Genomic DNA, 20639 nt, shown 5'->3' on the forward strand with positions numbered 1-20639 from the left:
ACTGAAGTAAGAATAATGCATCAAAGTGTAAAGCGTGGTGTGAACAGCATTAGTCTGAGTTCCTCTTACCTGTGGACACGTGCCTGTGTTTCAGAGTCTGAGTGCCGAGGGGAGCCTGTGAGAGACTTTTACCAGGTGCAGCGAGGGTACACCATCTGTCAGACGACCCGCATGGTGTCCTGGGTCGAGTGCTCCGGAGTGTGTGACTCTGGAGCCTGCTGCGCCAGTCAGAGAATGAAGCGTCGGAAATACACGTTTGAATGCAGTGATGGCACTTCGTTCACTGAGGAGGTAGAAAAGACCATTAAGTGTGGCTGTGTGGGCTGTATGTAGCACATTCAACTACAGCCCGCTCCCAGCTGCTGTGCAGAAGAAGAAAAAGATATAAGGAGACAAGATGGAATCAAGTGAAGGAGGAGAAGAAAAAGTATAAAGAATATTTACAAACCTTTATTCATATGTTAGAGACAATGTAAAATAGAACAATTCCTCCCCTTCTAAGGGTGTGCAAACATCAGCATCTTAGACCAACATAACTTCAGCATCCTTCCAATGGTTCAAGATCTCAAGATGTAACAGTGTGGCATCAGCCAGCACCCAGTGTCACCTACCTATCCATCCTCTCAAATTGGTGAAGTGAGGATCCGGTCGGGTTTGACAGAAGCTGCAGACGGACTCAGAGAGAATCATGAGCTGAACTGTGTGTTTTGTCTGGTTTTACCAGGACTGGAGTTTGTGGTGTCATTGTTTCTTTACAGTCTATGCTCTGCATGTGCACATGAAGAAAGACAGATGTTGGAGACGGGCACATGTGGTGCATGTGTGTGGATGGAGCCAGATGTCAGTGGTGCAGGCTCCTTCATACACTTAACACATGCATGGCATCGCCACATAACACATATAGCTCTCGTGCGAGGCCTTGTTACTTAAAACTATTACTTTCAACAGAAATAAAGCGGTGCTAGCAGTGAACCACCCCCTGCATGCAGTGCCATCGGGATTTAGATGAATGACCGAACCCTTTGTGGAGCTGGTGTTTTTGAGGGAGCTCCTAATGCCTGTAGTGTAATAAGAGTGCAAACTGCTGCATGTCAAGAAGGTTTGCCAACAAACAAGTAGAACATCTTTGAATTAAAAAAAAGTTCATTTAAAACAAAATGGATACTGAGACATTTCTCTTATGTTTGTTTTGTTATGTTCTGCAATTTCCTTTATTGATTTGTTTGTCTTTCCATCTAAATGATGTAACTCCTTTAGCCTTTTGCCCCAGTTGTCCTTTCTATAGAAATTAAATCCTAACAGATATTAATATATATACATACTATATATTTGTATTTCATTTTGGTATAGTATTTTACTATGTTAAATCGTATGTCTGTTTGTGACAGGTGAATTGCATTTGGGTTGTTTTTGTTGTTTTACTAATTTCACAAAAGGTAATGAAAGAAACTCGCGCCATGTGCAGCAGCTGCTCTTGTTGTTCTTCAGTATAGAGGCAGTATTGGTCTACTCTAGAAATATGTTAATAATGATGTATATGTTGTCTTCCATGTGAATATTACACCTAAAAGTGAGAGAGAGTGCTTTGTTTTATTTATTTCTGTATTGACATTTTTATAAAGTTGTTGATTTATTTGGTTTTCTGAAAAAAATTAAAAGTAAAAAAAAAAAAAATCTTAAAACAATATCCTACAACTCTGTAAAGTATTTGACTGTGTTTGCAGATTACAACAGTATTTTATTCCTCTCAGACATTCCTTATTTTACTGTGAGCGGTTACAGAGAGGAGAATGTCCCATGTTAGTACATTGTAAATATACCTCACTTGTCTGCTTCTTTTTTTTTTTTACATCATTTGTTGTTTATACCTTTTAAAAAAGTTTGCCATTGAGAGGAATATTATTTTCTATATTGTGGAGTGAAGCTCAACAGATTGTAAGCTGCTGTCAAGACAGAAGAGTTCAAAAGCCTGTGTGGACACTGAATATGCTACTCATCTTCTACATTTAAACAGGACACTGAGGGACAAGCCTTTGGTGGACTGCTGACAGACACACTCAAAGCTCTGGACATTTCCGTGTCTGTCACATCTGAATGGCTGTTCACAAACTGGACATGCTGCCAAGTACACTACACCCTGAATGTATAAATGTGTATAGATAAATATAATGCTTATCCATCAACTTTAGCTGTCATCTTGTTCCTAATCATTGATCTCACTGTTTTAAAATTCACTGGCTTAAGAGAGTGACATTGCGTTTCTATTCTGCTAACCCCTTATGTAAAAAAAAAAAATATTGGTACCACAACACATTACAGCGTTCCCATTAGTTACTTTGTTATTGATGTGATACTGTGGTGTGCAATATCAAAAGGGTCACTGTAAATCTTAAGCTGTGCTCCTTCTAAAGGTACGACTTTAGTCAGATGTGGCTTGCCGCTCCGCCTGCACTGTACTGCATATACTGTATGTGCATCCAACTATCTGGTAGACATCTTAGTGGTGCTTGTGCTAATGAAATAATGAATTCATGATCCATTACTGATAGCGATTTGGTAAGGTGGCCAACCAGTTTCTCCATCATATGAACTATTTACATAGATGTTATTGTAAATGACACAATGTTTCATGTGTAGTGAATTGTTACAAAGAAAAAGTCCTGTTCTAATTTTGTCTATTTTGTTTATTTTGTGTTACAGGATTGATTGTGGGATTGAACTAAAACTATCCCAGTAATGCTGAATGTACGTAGTGCCACCGACAAAATGTTTACCAAACCTCCACCTTTTCATTAATTAAAACAATTATGTGTGCTTGGTCTGGTTTTGTTTTTATTAGTTAAAAGTTGTGTGGTCTAAGTTTCTTCCAGTTTAAAATTAGACCAAAAAAGGACTTCACTAAATCATTGGACTATTTATAAGTAAAACATACCTAAAATCAAAATGAATTCGCACAGTGGTCATTTAAAAAAAAAAAATCTTTATATCAGCTCAGCAAAAATACAATGGTCTTGACAAAGATGACACATGTACGGAGTTACCAATAAAGCCGTTTCTTTCTAATATACAAAATGAAAATCTTTAAATAGCAACTATAGCAAGAATAAACACGTTCAAGTCTGATATTTGGTGGACTTTCAGATTTGCTAAATACGTTAGCCCCGTGCAACTTCTTAAATAACATTTAAAAAAATATGACCATTTTTGCATTTACATGTGGAATTACTAAAAAACACTGCTAAAATTCTAGTTTACGGATGTTTGTGGAACTTCACATTGAAAATATTTATAAGGTGCATAATATAACTTCTAAGATGGAGGGTGCACTACTCGCTTGTCTCCATGGAGATGTTATTTCTTTGCTTAGAATATTCCACAGTAGGACATTAAACATGTCTTTTCCAGGTGTTTTGTAGCTCAAAAATACATTGAAAACACTTTTTTTTTTTTTTACCACACACAGGCTTGTTTCTCCATAGATCTGACCATTAACTTGTCTCCACTGTGATAACCAAATTTATTTCCATACTGTGGAATATTCAAGGCAAAAAAGTGATATTTATGGAGACAAGCAGCTGGCAGATCCTCTACCAGAAAAGTTACAGTGTGTACCTTTAGTGACAAAAACACACAAAACGTGACTAGGCTAACACACAAAACAAATGGAAAAATTAAGAAAGGTCAATACTTTTCCTTTAATGCTATTTTTTCACATTATCCACGCTCATCTTTTTATCTCCAAACACGCCAGCACAGCTTCTCTACCAGAGCATGCATAGTCTTGCATAGGCTAGTCAAAATCTGCAACCATGCATGTAAGAAATAAACCCCTCCCAAAAGTAAAACCATAAATTAAAGTACACAACATTAGCTGGTCGAATTAAATGAAGAATTCATGTTTTTTAATGCTCTGGGAAGTTGTGTATTAAAAACTAATGGGTAACACAGAGCTCTACAGAAATGCTTAATACACATGAATTACCCTGCACACAGTGTAAAAGGAAATAGGGGGAAATACTTAAAAAGAAAATGCTTCACATTTACAAACACATTCACTTTTTCATTGGATAAGGCACCTGGTCATAACAGTCACAAAGTCCTGGAAGACAGAAACATGGAGGTACTGCAGTCTCCTTCAAGCATTTTCTATCATCCCATAACTGCCAAACACATAAGTCAATGTATTTTACAAAAGCACAAAAATGTTTACTTCGTCATCGGCCTTAACGGTACAAATGAGAACTTCAGGTAGATAAAGTCAGTTTTTAAATAATCAACAGGATAAAATGAAATTAAAAACAAATGAAATATTCTGTTGTCATTTTGTCCTGGTTCGTTTCGCGGGGGTCTCTAGCAGCTCTTGAGCCTTTTTGGACGCACTGCGCGGTAACACTGCAGTTTGACTTCTCTTTGCAGAAAGCTTCAGAGCTCCACTTCGGGTGAGGGCAGGCTTCTCTGTTGGGGCTGGGGTTTTGTTGGCCCTCACAGACTTCCTTGTGACACTTTTGGGTGCGGCACTGACAGAACTGGCCAGGTCAACTTTACGCTGGGACCTGGTCTGAACCTGATCAGGCGAGTTTGAGACTTTGCCGTCGTTGCTCGTTTCGGGATTATCAACACTTTTGCTTTCAGCTCCTTCAGGGGAATCCTTCTGAACCTTCGCAGCTTTGGTTTTTGTGGGTTTACTTGATTCTACTGGCTTTTTTTCTTCGACTTTTTTGTCCGTCTTGTTTTTAGGTACTGCAGTGACATGAGGCTCGGGCGCAGACGGTGACCCTAGTCTTTGAGACGTTCTCTTTGGCAACTCCTTCTTTACCTCTTCCTTGGTCACTTGTTTGCTGCTTGGAGCCTTGATAGTCTTTTCCTTTGTAGGTGATTTTGTAGACTTCTGTTCATTTGATTTGTCAACTGACGCCTTCTTTTTCTCAGATTTCTTCTCAGTATCTACTTGTTTTTTGCCAGATGTTGATTTTAATGATTTCAGTTTGGACTTGGATGCATCTTTTGTGAGGGATTTCAAACTGGCTTTTACTTTTGCCTTCTCTTTTAGTCGCGCGTTGGCCTGCTTCTCTCGGATATTTGAGTATTTCCGTAAAATCCTTGCACTGGCTGGATTTTGAGTTTTACCGCTTTTAGGCTTCTGTGGTTCACGTTTGGTAGATGAAGTTAGCTTTTTCACAATAGCGCTTGCCACCTCCTTTTTCTCTTTCCCTTTAACCACACTGACCAATTCTTGTTCTAACGCTTTGGCTATGAGTTTCTGCGTCTTGGGATTACTTTTGACAGGCGACGCAATGGCAAACTTCTTCAAATGTTTCTTCAAGCGTTCGGCCTGCAGACTCGGATAGATGCCTTGTGAACTCCCCGCGGCCCCGGAGCTATGGAAACAGAGCTGAGTTTCTGATGGAAGGCGAGTGTTCACCTTTTTAACTATGACCAAAGATTTAGTTTCAGTCGATTCGAGAAACCAGCGACATATAGTGCTCAGATCAAAACCGTTCATGAAGAGCATTTGCACTGGAGAGTATTTTGAAGTTTCCGCCGTTTTGGGTTTTCGAACTCTGCGTTTACTTTTCCATATAGCCGCTTGTCTGTCCAGCTTGTTTTTGTGTTTAGGTGTGGGTTGGCCTTCCCTGTCCAACTGCATCCAACCTTTCTGCATTTTGTCAAACTTCAGGTTGAGGTTATGGATTAATTGCTGGTTTTGTGCCCCATTCAATGCCTCCAAGAACTTGACACTGGGCGATTTGGGAGGATCTGATTTAGAACTGAAGACAATGCTCGTTGATGTACTTTGGGTAACTGGACTGGGCCTAACTAGTGTTTTAGTCATACGAATAGGTGAGGAAACTTCATTTTGACTGTTAGCGGCAGCAGTCTGTCTCTGTGATCTTAATGATAGTCTCTTTTCTTCTGCTGGCGGTGACTGATTCACCTTGTTGCCTTCACTTCTCAATGGCATTCTTGAAGGTTTTTTGGTGACCGGGCCACTACTGTCTGCATTTGAGGAACTTTCAGGTTGGGCTTCTTCGTTGGGTTTTAGTCGGGTCGAAGACTTGCTAGGTTCCACCTCATTTTGAAGAGTGCGTTTACTTCTCAAAGACATCGGCTTAGACTGAGGTTCACCCTTTACTGTAATTTCTGTGGTACTTATTGGGCTTTCGGCTTTCTCAGCCTTACTCTCCTCCGGTACAACCTTTGCAGATCTTAGTTTAGGTTTGGACTGGACTGGGCTGTCTTTTTTACTTTGAAGCTGGCTATTTGCTGGTTCTGGTTTTTCATCCACTTTTGACTCTATGCTGGTTTCTGGAGGTGTGGACTTTTCGGGAGTTTGTGGAGATGTTTGTTCTACTGTTGGTGATGGAGTGGGAGGTGGGGTAGATGCCACTGGGATAGAGGACTCTTTAGATTCTGTGACCAATGGTTGACTTGTAACAGTTGTTTCAGTAGTAGTAGTAGTAGTAGTAGAAGTAGTAGCAGCAGCAGTAGCAGTAGTAGTTGTGACAGAGATGGGTACTGCTGGTGGAGACTCAACTACAACTTGTCCAGAGGATCTAAGATGACGTGAAGATATTGTGCTTTGTCCAACTGCCTTTTTTCTGTCCACTTTTGTTTTGTTTGGAGACATTTTAGGTTTGGGACTGGGCTTATCAGAGGACTCCTCTGTTACTGGAGGGACAGAGGGACATGAGTCTGTTTTGTCTGGTTCAGGTTCTTGCTCCACAGATGGAGGTTTTGCTAAATCACTGGATTCTGTATTTAAATCCCCATCGGTTTTTTGCTGTACTTTCCGACCACGTTTGTTTTGTTTTGGCAATTCTTTGGGTGGTGTAGTCTGACCTGACCTACGCCGCAGACTTCTATCAGATGCTGAAACAGGCTTACCACTAACAAAACCCACTATGACCTCTTCTGATTTTTCAACGCATTTTGGTGCAGAACTTGTACTATTTTTCCTTCTTCTCCAAGGGGGCAATTCTTTTGACAGTTCCTCCAGTGTTTTTGAGGACATAGCAGGTTCTTTCTCATCGTTTTCACATACAGTGGTCTCAATAGTATTTTCTACAGCTTTAGTTTCCTGTTCTGTGGCCGGTTCCTCAGCGGGTGAGACTTCAGTATTACCCCCTTCTGTATCCATAAAACTCTCCGTGGTAACAGCCACCGTCTGAATTTCTTGGTTTGGCTCATCATTTGTTTTATCCTTTTCAGTTTCTCCTGTTTCTGGTAATGGATTTTCTTTGAAAATTTCAGTGTCATCTGAGGAAACTGGTTCATTGCTTTCTTCAACAACACCGTCCTCCACAGAGTCAGAGATTGTCTCGGGCAAAACTGGCTGAACTGCACCCACCTCTTCTGTGTTTTGGGAGATTTCCTTTTGTTCTGTTGATATTTCTGGGGTAATTTCTTTATTTTCACTGGGCTTCTCCAATTCTGCAGATACATCTTGTTCTACACTCTTGTCTGTATCTTCAACTTGCTCTGCTGGTGACTGATAAACAGTTTCAGTTACCACCTGTGACTGGTCTGTCTGACTGGTTTCTACTACAACATCTACATCACTTGCTGTTGTCTCTTTGGCCTGTCCTGTCTCTGATAACTCACTCTCAGTTGGCTCTTGTGTAATGATTTGCTGATCCATAGCTTCCCTGCACTCCCCAGCACAGGGCATATCCACAGGGGGTACACCTTCCGGCTTGGATAGGTTCTGTTTTGGGGTAACGGAGCTGTTGAAGTCTAGCAACGGATTGGGGCAGTTCCCTCTTCCTGCCAGAGTTCGAACTGTTTTTAGCTCCCATATCTCATCCGAATACATGAGTCCTCTGGTGCTTTTTCGGGCGTTGCGTCGCGGTGCCATGCCCCTGTGGCGTTTCTTGAAGCATTCTGTGATAGGTTTGTTAATATAAACAATATCACAATGTCCTAGATCAGGGTCTAGTATAACTCTGTCATTAAAGTCATTGTTGTGGCATTCGGTAGATGGTCGGACGGACTTTCTGGCAGTCCTGGGAGATTTTGAGGAGATAGTTGAATGAAAAGAAATAGGTTTTGTTGTTCTGTCATCAGAGTGTCCCACAGTCTGCTTGACTGGATGTGTGTGACTAGATTCATTGTGCTTTTTAAAGGAAGAACTGAGTCTAGCTCTTTGCGTCTCTGTTGAACTTGTGTTACCCTGTTTGTCGTCCAAAGGTTGAGGTGAAATAGCGGTGGTGAGCACACATGACAACTTATTACCAGCACTAACACTACCAGTCTTCATAATTTTTAGTTTTAAAGGCGCATGATCACCGTGACCGCTGTTTTTAGTTTCTATTGTGGGTGTAGATATGAGAATGGCTGAAGTGTTGGTAGGTGAAGGGCTAGTTTTAGAAGCCACCGCAGGGGGGGCTGGAGTAACAGACTGTTTTAGTTTTGGACAGGTGCTTGCATTAGGTCTAACATCTGGACTGGAGTACACTTTAGAGGGCTCAGAGGATGGTCTGGTAGGCGTGGGTAAACGTGGTGAATAGGAGGTTTGTGGTTCATGTGGAGATATGACTGTTTGTAAGGACTTGGGGGGTGTGAGGGCTTTAACCTCTGTCTGTAGGAAACTGATAGCGCTGATGATTTGTCTCTGATGGTGCAGACACAGTTTGGACATAAACTGTTCCAGTGTGGACGCTGCCTGCAGGTCCTTGCCTTTGCTGATCTGCACCTCCCTGGGCTCCCTGAAAAAATAAACAAATTAACACAAATCATCATTAAAAAGAAAATATAAAAATAAAAAGTATATGTTTTAAAATAACAAAAAAACAACCAGGATTAAATTAATCATTGCATATTTATTAGAAGAATAAGTGATTTGTAGAAGTGGTTTTAAATCCAGTGATCTACTACAATGTTACAACTGATATTTAATGAATTTCTACAACACAATGGTGCCTTTGTTACAACATGTAATCAAGAAAATATCACACATGCAAATACATTAAATAGCTGCGGGCCACAAGTCTCATAAGCATACATAATAGAGAGAACATTTTATAGTACACAAGTGTCAAATAAGTTAATAAGTGCCAGGGGTGACAAGTGCTCCACAACATACAAAAAATAAATTAAAAGACACAAGAAAAAGTATAAATCACCAACTGGATTTCCAGTGCAAATTATTCTTTTAGCTGGGACAACGGTGTGTTTTTTTTTTTTTTTCTCTTTTTGGCAAGATTTGTGAGGTAGGTTACTGTGTGTGATTTTTTTTATTTATTAATTTGAATTTCAAACAGCAATGCGGCCTTTGACATGTCATTTGTAATTTTATCTATTACACTGCTTTGGAATGTAGACTTACTGACTGGACGTGGATACTGCAGACACGTTGTCCTTAGAACAGTCTCTACTAAGTGCTATTGGTTTTGAGTCAGGAAAAATGTTTCAGTAATGAAAGATTTGTTTTATTCTGAAGAAGCAAAGCAAGGATCAGTATATGTGTATAATATATGAGTGCAACACACAGTGTAGATCTGCTGGTGGCTCTAGAGTCAACACGGTCATATTTGTGACCTTAAATAATGTATAGCTACCTGTACAGTAAAATAGTGTGTGTGCTCTTTGAGGCACAGGAGAACACTGGTCAAGATAATGTAAGATAAAACACATAGCCAAAGTGACATTCAATTGTGGTAGTAGAAAAATAAAAGTAACTACCATCTTTAGATTAAAAAAAAGAATATAAGCCTCAAACATTAAAAATATTTAAAATTGTGCCCCTGCTGCGGAGCAGTGAGGTTTTTAAGGAGTACCTGAAAAGTAACTGTTTGTCCCTGAGGGGTTGACTTATTACTCATTAGTGTAATTTAGATAATAACATCAACTTCCAAAGAAATACAAAAAAAAAAAACAATACACAAGAAGCGATGCAAACAGCAAGCTTGGTTCTACTATATGCAACAAGCCCACAGTACGATCAAGTCATCCACAGTGTTACTCTGCTAACGTTACAGCGCACATCAGGGTTTCACACAAGCAGTTACAGACTATGAGGGTGTGTGACCAATGACCGGACATTTAACCAGGTTCAACTACAGCTCCACACTGTTACTCAACAGTAAAACACACCAAGATTTCCACAGTTATTTTCACCTTTTCATCCCACAACTCACTGACATGTGCATCAATCATGCATCTTCACATAAAGTCCATCTTTTTGTACATTTGAAATAAAATACAACAGTCTGTACACCTTACCGTTTCATAAATAATGTGAAAAGCACAGGTTATAACTATGCTTGCCTTCATTGACAATGTATATTCCATTTACAAATATACAAGTCAGTAAGCAAATATGTTTTAAATAGTTAAATAGTAAATATAGTATTTAAGCATTATCTTACTTTTCTTCTAATTTACATTCAATGCAACTTAGTTAAAAGCAAGTCTTTATAAATACTCCTTAATAAATAGGTATCTTATGTTTACATAATAAAACTTTGCTTAGGTCAAACCTCTGCATTAGAAAGATCAGGGTAATGTTTGGCCATTGGGGATGACAAAAAATTGTATCATTAAAAGTTCCCATTATACCTTACATACATATTTACACTGCTAATAATTTCTATCCTTTGTCCCATTAACTATCATATCCTGATATATACACTATTTCATTAATAGTCCGTAACAAGGGCTCCATGTAGGGATGGTATGGTCATTTTTTACTGTCACAGAGGTTTTGGTAGGTGAGGTAGTCGATCAAAAGATCTGCTACATATTGTTAGAAAGGTATTAGCTACTTTCCAGAAGATATACCCAATGTTATAACAGTATTCAAAAAACAGTATTCAAAAGGAAGCTTAGATTATTAATGAGCGATTGTCCATGCAAACAAAAGCAATGTGAATGTTCAGTGTAAAAATCATTATTGTTAATGTTCAAAATAAGCTTCTGTTACAGGGAAAATGAAGTGCTAATGATGTTCAGCCCTGTGTCGACGAAACAGTCCATTATGATGCTGCTGCTGTGAACATACAGTAAGTCTATAATCCCTGAACTATACTGTGTTATGCATTTGGAAGGCTGTCAAACACATGTAATTATAACCAACAATACATTGTAAGAGTGTAACTTATTGACCTGAAGAAAACTATGGGCTGACCCCATAATCGGGAATGTCCTGAGGCTTCAGTGATAATGCACGATGGATTTTCCTGATTGAATGGGTGGCAGGTGAGGCAAAGGGGGCAAAGGGGGCACAGAGCAACCCCAGATAAGGATGTGGAGCAGATCGTTGGTAAAAGAGTATTTGAAATCCTGAAAACACCATTTGTTTAGTTTTTTTGCACAGTAACAAAACAAGGCTAAAATAAGAAAAGGAAGATTTGTTTGTCTTGAGCAGACTGAGGTATGAATGTTGCTGTCAGCAACTATTGAACTTACTCAACAAGCTGCTTGCACAGTCAGTGAGTACAGATATTGATATACATTATTGGTATTGCTAAAGTATGTTTGTTTTTAAAGACCATCTTAAAAACAAAGCCAAGTTCTCTGTATTGTACCATAAATACGTAAATGAATTCTAATAAAGAGAAGAAAAAAAAACAGTTTAAATAAAGACTGCAGTGATAAGGTTCACAAAGACACTGAAAGGCTAACAAACTGAGCATGTTTTTTCAAAGTCAACCTGAGAAGTAAAGCTTGAGTAATTACTGAGTTAGGCTTAGCTGTATTATAGACTGTAATATAAATGCAAATATAACTGAGGTATAGTATTGTGTACAATTATTCATGTCTACATTTTGCTAATTCAACACCCTCCCTGTGTAAAAAGTATCCTGAGTTTGCCTAAATGATATAAAGGCATTGAACAACCCCTAAAATATTTGTTTTTTTAAATTGAAACAATTTCACTGTTGTTTTTCAGTAAAGTGTTATATAAATTTGCTTAGCCACTCTATTCCGTAGAGGTGTATCTGAAAGGCTATTGGTGCTGCTGCTGGCATGGTTTGAACATTGTGTTACAGTACAAAAAGTGAACACCAGGTGGTGCCACTTTCCAAGACATATCCACCACATCAGAGGAGGAATACTTCGAGATGACTGGGCTTTGATAAATAGATGAAAGTATGATTTTCTGAATAAATATAAGCAAGGATTATGATTCGATAAATTATTTGTTATAAATAAATAGTATCTGTTATACATTTACAAACAAGATCATGAAATGTTACTCCTGAAGAGAGAGGCTTGCAGACTCCCTGTCTGGAGAGTTGGGGCTCTCCTTGCCCTTGCACAACCATGGCTCATCCTGCTCTTCAGCCTGACTCATTAAACGCAGCTTCTTTTTGGGTGGGTTCTTCAAAGTGCCCAGTCGCTCTTTCACTTTGTACTCCAGGGTGCTGTGAGGGATGCCATAAATGGACTGGGCTTTGGAGACGCTCATTTTGCCGCTCATGACCACCACAATGGCCTCCTCTAGTAGCTCAGTGTTGTACTGCCGATAGCGCCCACGCTTCTTCCTTGGCTGTTTCATCCCCAGATCTGCATCAGCATCCAGAATGCCGTTTCCGCGTTCACCATTAAAAGGCCACTGTTCCTTTTCAACAGCAGATCCATTTAAACCATTAATGTGCCTTTTATGGGGCAGAATGTTGTGAAGCTTCTTCTCATAGCGCAAGCCTGAATATTCAGAGGAGAGGGAGTCCCAGGACTGGTCAGATACACCAGCTGAGGTTCGAACCTGAGGGATTTTCAGATCAAATGCTGAATTGCACAGAGAGAACTGGTGGTTTTTGCCATTCTCATTTGGCTTTTCAACCAAAGACTTTGAAATAAGTCCAGCAAGTTCCAAAAGTTTAGGTATGTCTTTGAGGTGCTCATTCATGTCGTTATTTTTGAGTTTGAAAAGGGTGCCATTCGATTTAGGTTTCCATGGCGGAGATCCATTGGCTCTGATGCGATCGGCGTCGCTCTCTGAGGCGACCTCCTCTTTGATGTGCAGAGAGCATGAAATAGAGGGAGACGACTTAGAACGGGCGGAGTGGCCGATATTCTCCCTCCTCCCATCCTGTCGGCTCCTCATTAACAGCCCGTCCGCTCTCAGGGATCTCCTGATTGGATGGAAGCAAATTGGGTGTAAGCAGAGCTTGCACAGTGTCTTTTACTAAACGAGGATGGGTTAGGAAGGGGAGGATGTTGGCCACTCCTTTATTTCATGATCTTGCTTTGGTAACATCACTGTCTTTGACAATAAATGGACAGTTATGTGTATGCATCTAAAACAATAGGCTCAGCATTTGCAAATTTAATTTGCTGATGTAATTTTGTTGGTACAAATTGAATGACATAGGAGGAAAAAGAAGAAGGGGGAAATCAAGACCAACAGAAGGTGTGTATAGGAGAGGTACAGGACCATTTCTGTTGCATATAAAAGCATGGCTAGAAGAGGAAGCATCGCTTTAAATCAGCGTACAGTGTAGCTTTAGCCGAGCAGGACAGCAAAAGACATTTTGTGTGTGACGTTACCACTCAACAAGCACAGCAATAAAAGAGTAAGCCAGCAGAGGGAAGTGTGTTAAAGTCAGGCCTCGAAGAGTCAAGTGATGGAAAACAACATCAAATAAAGATTTTCAATGGCTTCTGAAATGAATTTTCTCTCTGAAAAGCATGCTTTCATTATAAATGAAACAAATGACTCGTGCCACCTCCACATGATTCACGGTACAAACTTAAAACTTTAAATACAAGCACAAAGAAAACAAAACATGAATGCATGTGTTGTGGTCCCTGAATATAACAGTATGGCAACTTGAAGCACAAACAAGACTGTACTGACCCTTTGGGTGTGGATGTGATGGGAGAGAGGCAGGAACTGTTGCGGTTCTTTTTGATGGATAGATCCAGGACTCCATCTGTTAAACATGTTCAAATGTTAAAGAGCACTGCTACATTAGTGCAGTACAGACAGAGACGGTGCATACCCTGCTCTGTGGGCTCGGCTGGGGGCTTCTTGATGGTGAGGTCCAGAGGGGCGTCCTGGTCGATCATGAGGAGTTTGCTGAGCACTGGGTTGAGGTTGTGAGCGGAGGAGAGCGGAGGAGAGAGAGGCTGTGCACACGGCAGGCTTTGGTCACAGTGCGGCTGAGAGGCTGAAGGCTCCTGAGGGTTGCTCTTTGAGGTATATTCAGCTGCAAACTGTCGGATCATCCCCTGAAGGATCTCTCGGGCCACTACTGGCACGTGGGGGTCGGAGAAATTTGGCACATCTGATTGGAAAAGAACAAGGCTTACTCAGCATATTTCATAACTATATCAGAGTATTTCAGTGGTCCGGCTTGAAAAATAGCACACCTTTTCTTCTGAGGACTGCACTGAGAAACTCCTCAGCTTGTCTCTCGAGTTTAATCAGCAAAGTCTGATCCTTCACTAACAGAGGTTTGGGTGGATCTTCAAGCCCATCACTGTTTAAACTGCTGAAATGTTCCTGTCAAAAATAAAAACATCATGATGGCTGTTACAATGAACAACTGTACTTCAATTCTTTAAATCAAATGTGCTACCTTCACTTTATTTCTTCTCAAACAGCAGAAAATACAGTTTTCATCAAAGGACCAATCAGACACAGCAAGAGGTTCACGATCTATGAAAGAATGACAAAATTATGACATTACAATTTGAAAATAATTTTTTACATATGATTTTGTGTTAACAAAAGAGACAAAGACATCACTCCAGACACTTTTTGTTCATACTTAATTTAAATCCAAATCATGTGCAGTTCCACACCATTGCACTATTGTCCCAGCATGTCATACATTATGAAAATGTCAGTAGGACACTGGACCTATGGCCCTCTCCAAAGACACCAACTTTGTGAAGCACAAGGCTCTTCTCTTCTGTGGAGGCTCAGCAGTGAATGAAGAGGGGCACCACATGGTACAACGCAGCAGCATTATGATAATGAGAATACCCCCTTCCCACAAAAGCAATAGAAAACACCTCTTTGTAAAGATTAAAATATGATAATTAATACATAAATTATTCTTACCCTTAAATAACTGTAAGTCTTGTACCAGCTCCGGACCAAAGAGACCTTCAAGAATGCTCTCAAACCCTGAAAAACAAAAAACAACCTTGTTAAATGATGAAATCAACAGTCTAAGTGTTTAACAGAGGGCTCTGTGATAATGTCACAGCTCCAGGTGAGGCTAATCTCAATGTGCCTCTTTAAGCACCTCCTGTTTCTCTTAAATTCACATCATCAGCTTTCAACTCAGGCTTTTACTTCAACAGTAAATACACGCACTTCATCCTGTTGCCAAGCAACTACAGCACCTACAGAGTTGGGAGAACATGCATGTCATAACATTAAAAAGAAACAAGTCGGCTCGATAATGTCAGCATCACGTACAATATGGATGTATAATGTATGGCCAGGTACACAGGCACTGAGGAGAAAACCTTTACTACTGCTGCTACTACTACATCTACAACAACCAAAAACAACTATATTTGTACGCAAGGCAGGAGTGAAGGCAAATTACATGTTACATTGAGCACAATATAGTGTGTGCGCTGTGCCCCGGGTCAATCCAAAAACCACTACATGCATTAAATCAAGCGCTAAAGAGGTCAGGGCCAACATCTGTTCACTGAACTGGATCACAACGCGCTCAACGCCAAAACAAAATGATACATCTAAGGAAAAGAAACACATAAACACAAACCGTCAGCTCAAGGATCAACTGCTTCTGTCAAAGCCCGAAAATGTCAACCTCAACTTCAAAAGTGTTAATACAGAAAAGACCTACTTACAGAGTGTCTTCAACACCAGACAAGTGAAGAGGAATAAAGCCTTTTCCCCTAACTCTAGTTTTAAACTGCACTGAATCCAACTGAAAAGCTGTCAACTGTTAAAATGCTCTCTTTCTGCTTCCCTGAAAATTCCTATTCATCAGCCAAATATAAAGAGGAGAGAGAGGGGAGGGGTGAAGTAGTGAAACACTGTCTTGCCTATAGCTACAGCATAACGCTGTTTCTGGGTTAGTGCACAGGACTTCAACTGAAGCCATCCAATCCTATTTCTGAAATATTTCAGAGGCAGAGGAGAAAGTAGGTCATCCACTTTGGTTTGACAGAGTAGGCTGTGGCATCAAACCCCTCTTCAGGAATTTGGTTTAAGGCATTTACAAATGTGTCACACTGTAACTGTGACGTCAACCAACATTATGCTTCTCTAATGTAGAGGCTCTGGGAAAAATCAATCGATACCTTCGCGATTGAGATCCATGCAAAACAAATCAACTATTGACATCACGTTACAATTCTGCATTGTTTGTTGAAGGTTGTATAAAGCTCTCTGCATCATGTGGTACAGTATAGCGTAGTGCCACTATGTGTAAATCACATCTGATGAAAAGACAACACAGTATATCTAATCAGACGAGCAGTCAGACTGTGTCAGTAAGATGATTAAGGGCAGTCTCATAGAGTTACGACCACACTACTGGAGAATGACACTTGGAGCTTCTTTAATGCTTCTTTTGGTTTGTTGTTCATGTGCGATTAGCCATGCAATAAATGACTACTAAAACTGTGTAATTCATTAGATTATTGAGTAGTATATACAATACTATGGCACAAATGGAAACCAACTACAAAATTAAGCAAAAATCATTATTTGTAATATCTGAAAAAGTCCTCAGCTACAAACAATCCCTGGTCTCATTTATGACCCATTAAAATGCAGCTCATTATCAACTAAAGTAAAAATGTGTAAGTAGCCCATCCATGTGCTGTAGAAATATGTTGAAATAGCAGTCTAACATTGTCGAGCTGAGCATCCCAAGTGACAGAGTCTTCAGCTGCAGCGATGACCCACCCTTTGCTCTGCTCCGGCTGCATCAGCCCCAGTGGCCCCTCCCCCACCACACTGTACACTGTACATGAGTGACCACAGGCTCACAGAGGCACAGCTCCCCTCAAAGCACAAATATACACTTCAAAAACTCTATTCAACAACTACAATCCATAACACACTCGCAATACACTCCAAAAAAGCAAGTACAAGCTCATGATGAACTTACCACAAGTCTAGAAACAAAGCGTATTAAAAGTAAAACATAACAAACACCATTATATAGGCCTGTCCCAATAATTACTATATTGACTTATTGTTCAGTACATGAAAGCTGGAACAATATATTCTGGTCCTCAGTGTTTATCGTGTGTACACTTGTGATAAGAATTTTGCAATTTTTATGTAATTATGTGTAATAAAGATGTATACAGGGGTGTATACGGTTGAATAAATACATTCTATGGCTAATTATTGGTTCATTCTGCCATTAATTTGTTTTAGCTCATGCTTTTTAATGATACTGTACATTTAATAATTGGTTCACTGAGAGTACCCTGCTCTGTGTCAGTGACAATATTATATTATAAAAATATATTGTGCTTCAAAATGTGTTATCATGACAGGCCTAAAAACAACCGCTGTTATATGCATCATGTCAACATAAAAATGTAAACTGCAGTCTGCACTGTAGGGCCTCTGTGTGCTCAAACTGTACTTCATACATGACATGATCCATAGTGACAAGTCAAATGCTGTAATCCTTTACGAGACAGCAAATATGACATTATCATTTGAAGATAAATACAAAACAGATGCACTACAAAAACTAAAGCCATGAATTCTTTGTCTGGCCACAAAAAAAGAGAAAACATTAATCGAGCTGAATTACTGAAGAAATCCCTCTGAACACTTTTAAAAATATCCCTAATAGAATGTGCTCCTAATCACATTTGAATGGTCATAGTTTCATTTTAATTGTCCACAGCCAGTCCTTGGTCAGTAAAAGCATGTGGTTTGGATCAGAGTTCAGACTTTGGATGAAGACTATTTGTTGTGTGAAATGGGGATGATAAAACATGTTTTTTTTTATGTTCAAGAAATATTGAAAGTCATTTTGATTTGTTTATCTGTAAGAAAAAAATTTAATGAATAGAAAATTATGATATAAACAATATGACCAAAAAAGGTCATTTATTTTTGTCATACTAAGACTAGGACATGGAGGATCCGATTCTCTGTAAACTGTGGGATACACTTCCAGGTTGTTCTGCATTTGACTCTCAGGTTTTCCAGGTCTTTCTGTGTGGTTTGCATGTTTCTGCCCATGTCTAGGTGGCTTTCCTTTGGGTACCCTGGTTTCCCCCATCAACACAAAACATCAAGATCTGGGTCCCTGTGTGTTGTGATGCGTCACTAACTGCTTCTGAAAGCAGCATGGTTCAAATGCAGAAGAAGAAGTGTACCTAACCTTACCTCTGTGTTGTTTAATTTCCTGAGTTAAGCAGTACTGTTGTGATACAACAGTAGTGCTTAACTCCACATGAGCTTGAAGCTAAATTCTAACTCTGCCCAAAACGATGTGTGGTTGGAGGCACATATGTGGGCAGCAGGACATGGACATGGGCTCAAAGACAATTGTTGCTGCTGTTCTGGGGAACAATGTGCCTTGTCTGTGCTCTGGTTTTACTGCTCACATTAAGTACACAGAGACAAAATGTCCATTTGAGCCTGTGCACGGAGGACGGGTGTGCGCCCTCTCCACCAAAAAGCCAAACAGAATTGAGCTGTTGTTGTTTCTGTGCCATACAAGCAGCAGGCTGACACTGCTGTCATGTAATGTCTGCAGCTCCACAATGGCACACACACACAAGGGCTGTTTGTCAACCAGAAAGCACGGTCTTCAGGTTTGTTCTTACCATTTATACAATGGACATCTCACAATCGCACTATTATTATCACTTGATCACATATTACTATTACTGCATCACATATTACTATAATAATGACTATCGTAGCTAAATAATAGCGTAATAACTATGATCAGAGTATTTTAAGATGTTTACCGCACATGTTTTTAGGTTATAAGACTGTGTAACTTGAACTGTGCTTGACTGACCAATGCACAATCTTAAGAGAAGTGTGCAGTCACTACAGTGAGCACGTGAGGCTGACATGTCACTATACTAACTGTATAGTATGGCTTCTTTTGCAAACTCACTTCCACAGTTCAATTTTTTACTTCTATGTGTAACTATTATGTGGCTTTCTTTATTAGGACTTCATTTTGTTTAAAAATACATTAGTTTTTTCAAATGTTGCAAAAGTAAACAGTAACATAAGCAGTTTTAGGCACAATGACGCCTCCAGAAAATAAAATATTTATATTATGTAAAGTGGGTTTTCAGGGAGTGGGCCAGAGAATGTATTTGACCTATATAGCACGGGGGTGGGTCTTTGCTGTTTGGAAACATCATTGATGATGACGAAGAGATACAAGATCAAACACAGCCCTAGTGAGGCCAGGAGCCCCTGTACTCCAAATACATCACCCACTCATTTAGGACGACTATAGTTAAGTACAAACATTTAATGCTAGCTTTACTTTTAGGGACAATTGTGTACTTTGCTTACATAATATGCATACAGTGACCTATAAATCAATCAAAAGTCTGCATACTGAATCTTAAATGAGTTTGGCTGCTCCTCTGGGGTCTCACTTCCTCTTTGCAGCAATGCGCGCCCACAAGGGTAAATGTTCACGTTAACTGAAAACATACAGCAAGGACATGGCCCTCCCCCATCCAAAATACAGTATCCTCCCCCAACCAAAATACAGTGTCCTCCCCCAACCAAAATACTGTATCGTGCTGCGGGAACGCGCATTTTTGCAAACGGGAGCTGCAGTTTAGCCGACGCAACGCCTAATTCCTGCCTGACACTCCCTTTAAAAGCAGCAGTGCCCTTTAAACTAAATAACGACGCCCGCGAGCTCCAATAAACTCTACTTTTATAAATGTGCAGAAAACAACACACGTGAAATCATCAAGTCTAATCACCAACTGCGAGATTCACTTGAAACTTAAACCTCTGCGGACACAATGATACAGTTGAGGACAAAAAGTCGCTCGGAGCTTCTCCGGTTGAGTCCCGGGTAATACATGTTTACAACGTTTACAGCCGCGCACAAACACAACTAAACAGCTCTGAAGAGCCCAGGAGAAACCACACTGCACTTACCCACACAGTGAATGAGTTTGTGTCGCCACGAGTCTAGTTCCTGGCGAAAGCCGCGTCTGTCGATCGTACATTGCTGCCGTTTGCACAGACTCGCCATTTTCTACAGATCCTCTGCGGGCGCGCTCCCGAGGAGGAAACGCTTTGACTGTGAGCGCGCTCCCGACACTACTCAGGCTTTAGCAAATAAAATGTGAAAATATCAAAGTCTGTATGAAAAACGACTGTTATTGTGTCATTTATTTACGTGAATGAGAAACATAAACATTTAACTTACAGGCTGTGGATGTGTATGACTCTATAACAATGTCAGAATGCACAACTAAACCTTAAAAAATTACAAATAAATACGTTTATTTTATATCCCAAGATTTCAATAAAAAACACTATCGCACAGCAGCTGTGTCTTATTTTGACCAAATGCATAACAACCCCTGACCTGCTATAATTATGTTCAAATAAAATGGTAACAACAGGTGCCAGCCCAATATCAGGATCAGACAGAAGGTTTAGTGCAGCTTGATTCTTATTATGAAATAGTTATGAGTCAGGTTAAAACTGCACAACTACAAGACCTTCA

General features: G+C 39.9%; 2 protein-coding genes across 3 annotated transcripts in view; one reads left to right on the forward strand and one right to left on the reverse strand.

Moving 5' to 3' along the window:
- slit1a (slit homolog 1a (Drosophila)) overlaps positions 1 to 2819 on the forward strand; it is a 58487-nt gene extending 55668 nt beyond the window's left edge. Inside the window, exon 37 of the mRNA XM_033979668.2 lies at positions 95 to 2819. Within this exon, the coding sequence (XP_033835559.1) occupies positions 95 to 333 (239 nt within the window). The 3' untranslated portion in view covers positions 334 to 2819. The remainder of the gene's footprint in view (positions 1 to 94) is intronic.
- wu:fc17b08 (ligand-dependent corepressor) lies at positions 2670 to 20184 on the reverse strand. 2 transcript variants are annotated; one of them, XM_033979666.2, is made up of 7 exons: positions 20063 to 20184; positions 15014 to 15079; positions 14526 to 14605; positions 14317 to 14449; positions 13947 to 14231; positions 13802 to 13877; positions 2670 to 8705 (listed from the first exon to the last, which is right to left on the reverse strand). In XM_033979666.2, exons 1-7 carry the CDS (start codon positions 20157 to 20159, stop codon positions 4319 to 4321), a joined length of 5124 nt encoding a protein of 1707 aa, XP_033835557.1. In that variant the 5' UTR covers positions 20160 to 20184; the 3' UTR covers positions 2670 to 4318. The 2 variants fall into 2 exon arrangements, with proteins under 2 accessions (XP_033835557.1, XP_033835558.1); XM_033979667.2 differs by lacking the exon at positions 2670 to 8705 and adding an exon at positions 10700 to 13076.
- Between the last annotated feature and the right edge of the window lie 455 nt (positions 20185 to 20639).

Source organism: Periophthalmus magnuspinnatus, chromosome 15 (genome assembly GCF_009829125.3).
Source record: "Periophthalmus magnuspinnatus isolate fPerMag1 chromosome 15, fPerMag1.2.pri, whole genome shotgun sequence".
NCBI classification, from domain to species: Eukaryota; Metazoa; Chordata; class Actinopteri; order Gobiiformes; family Gobiidae; genus Periophthalmus; species Periophthalmus magnuspinnatus.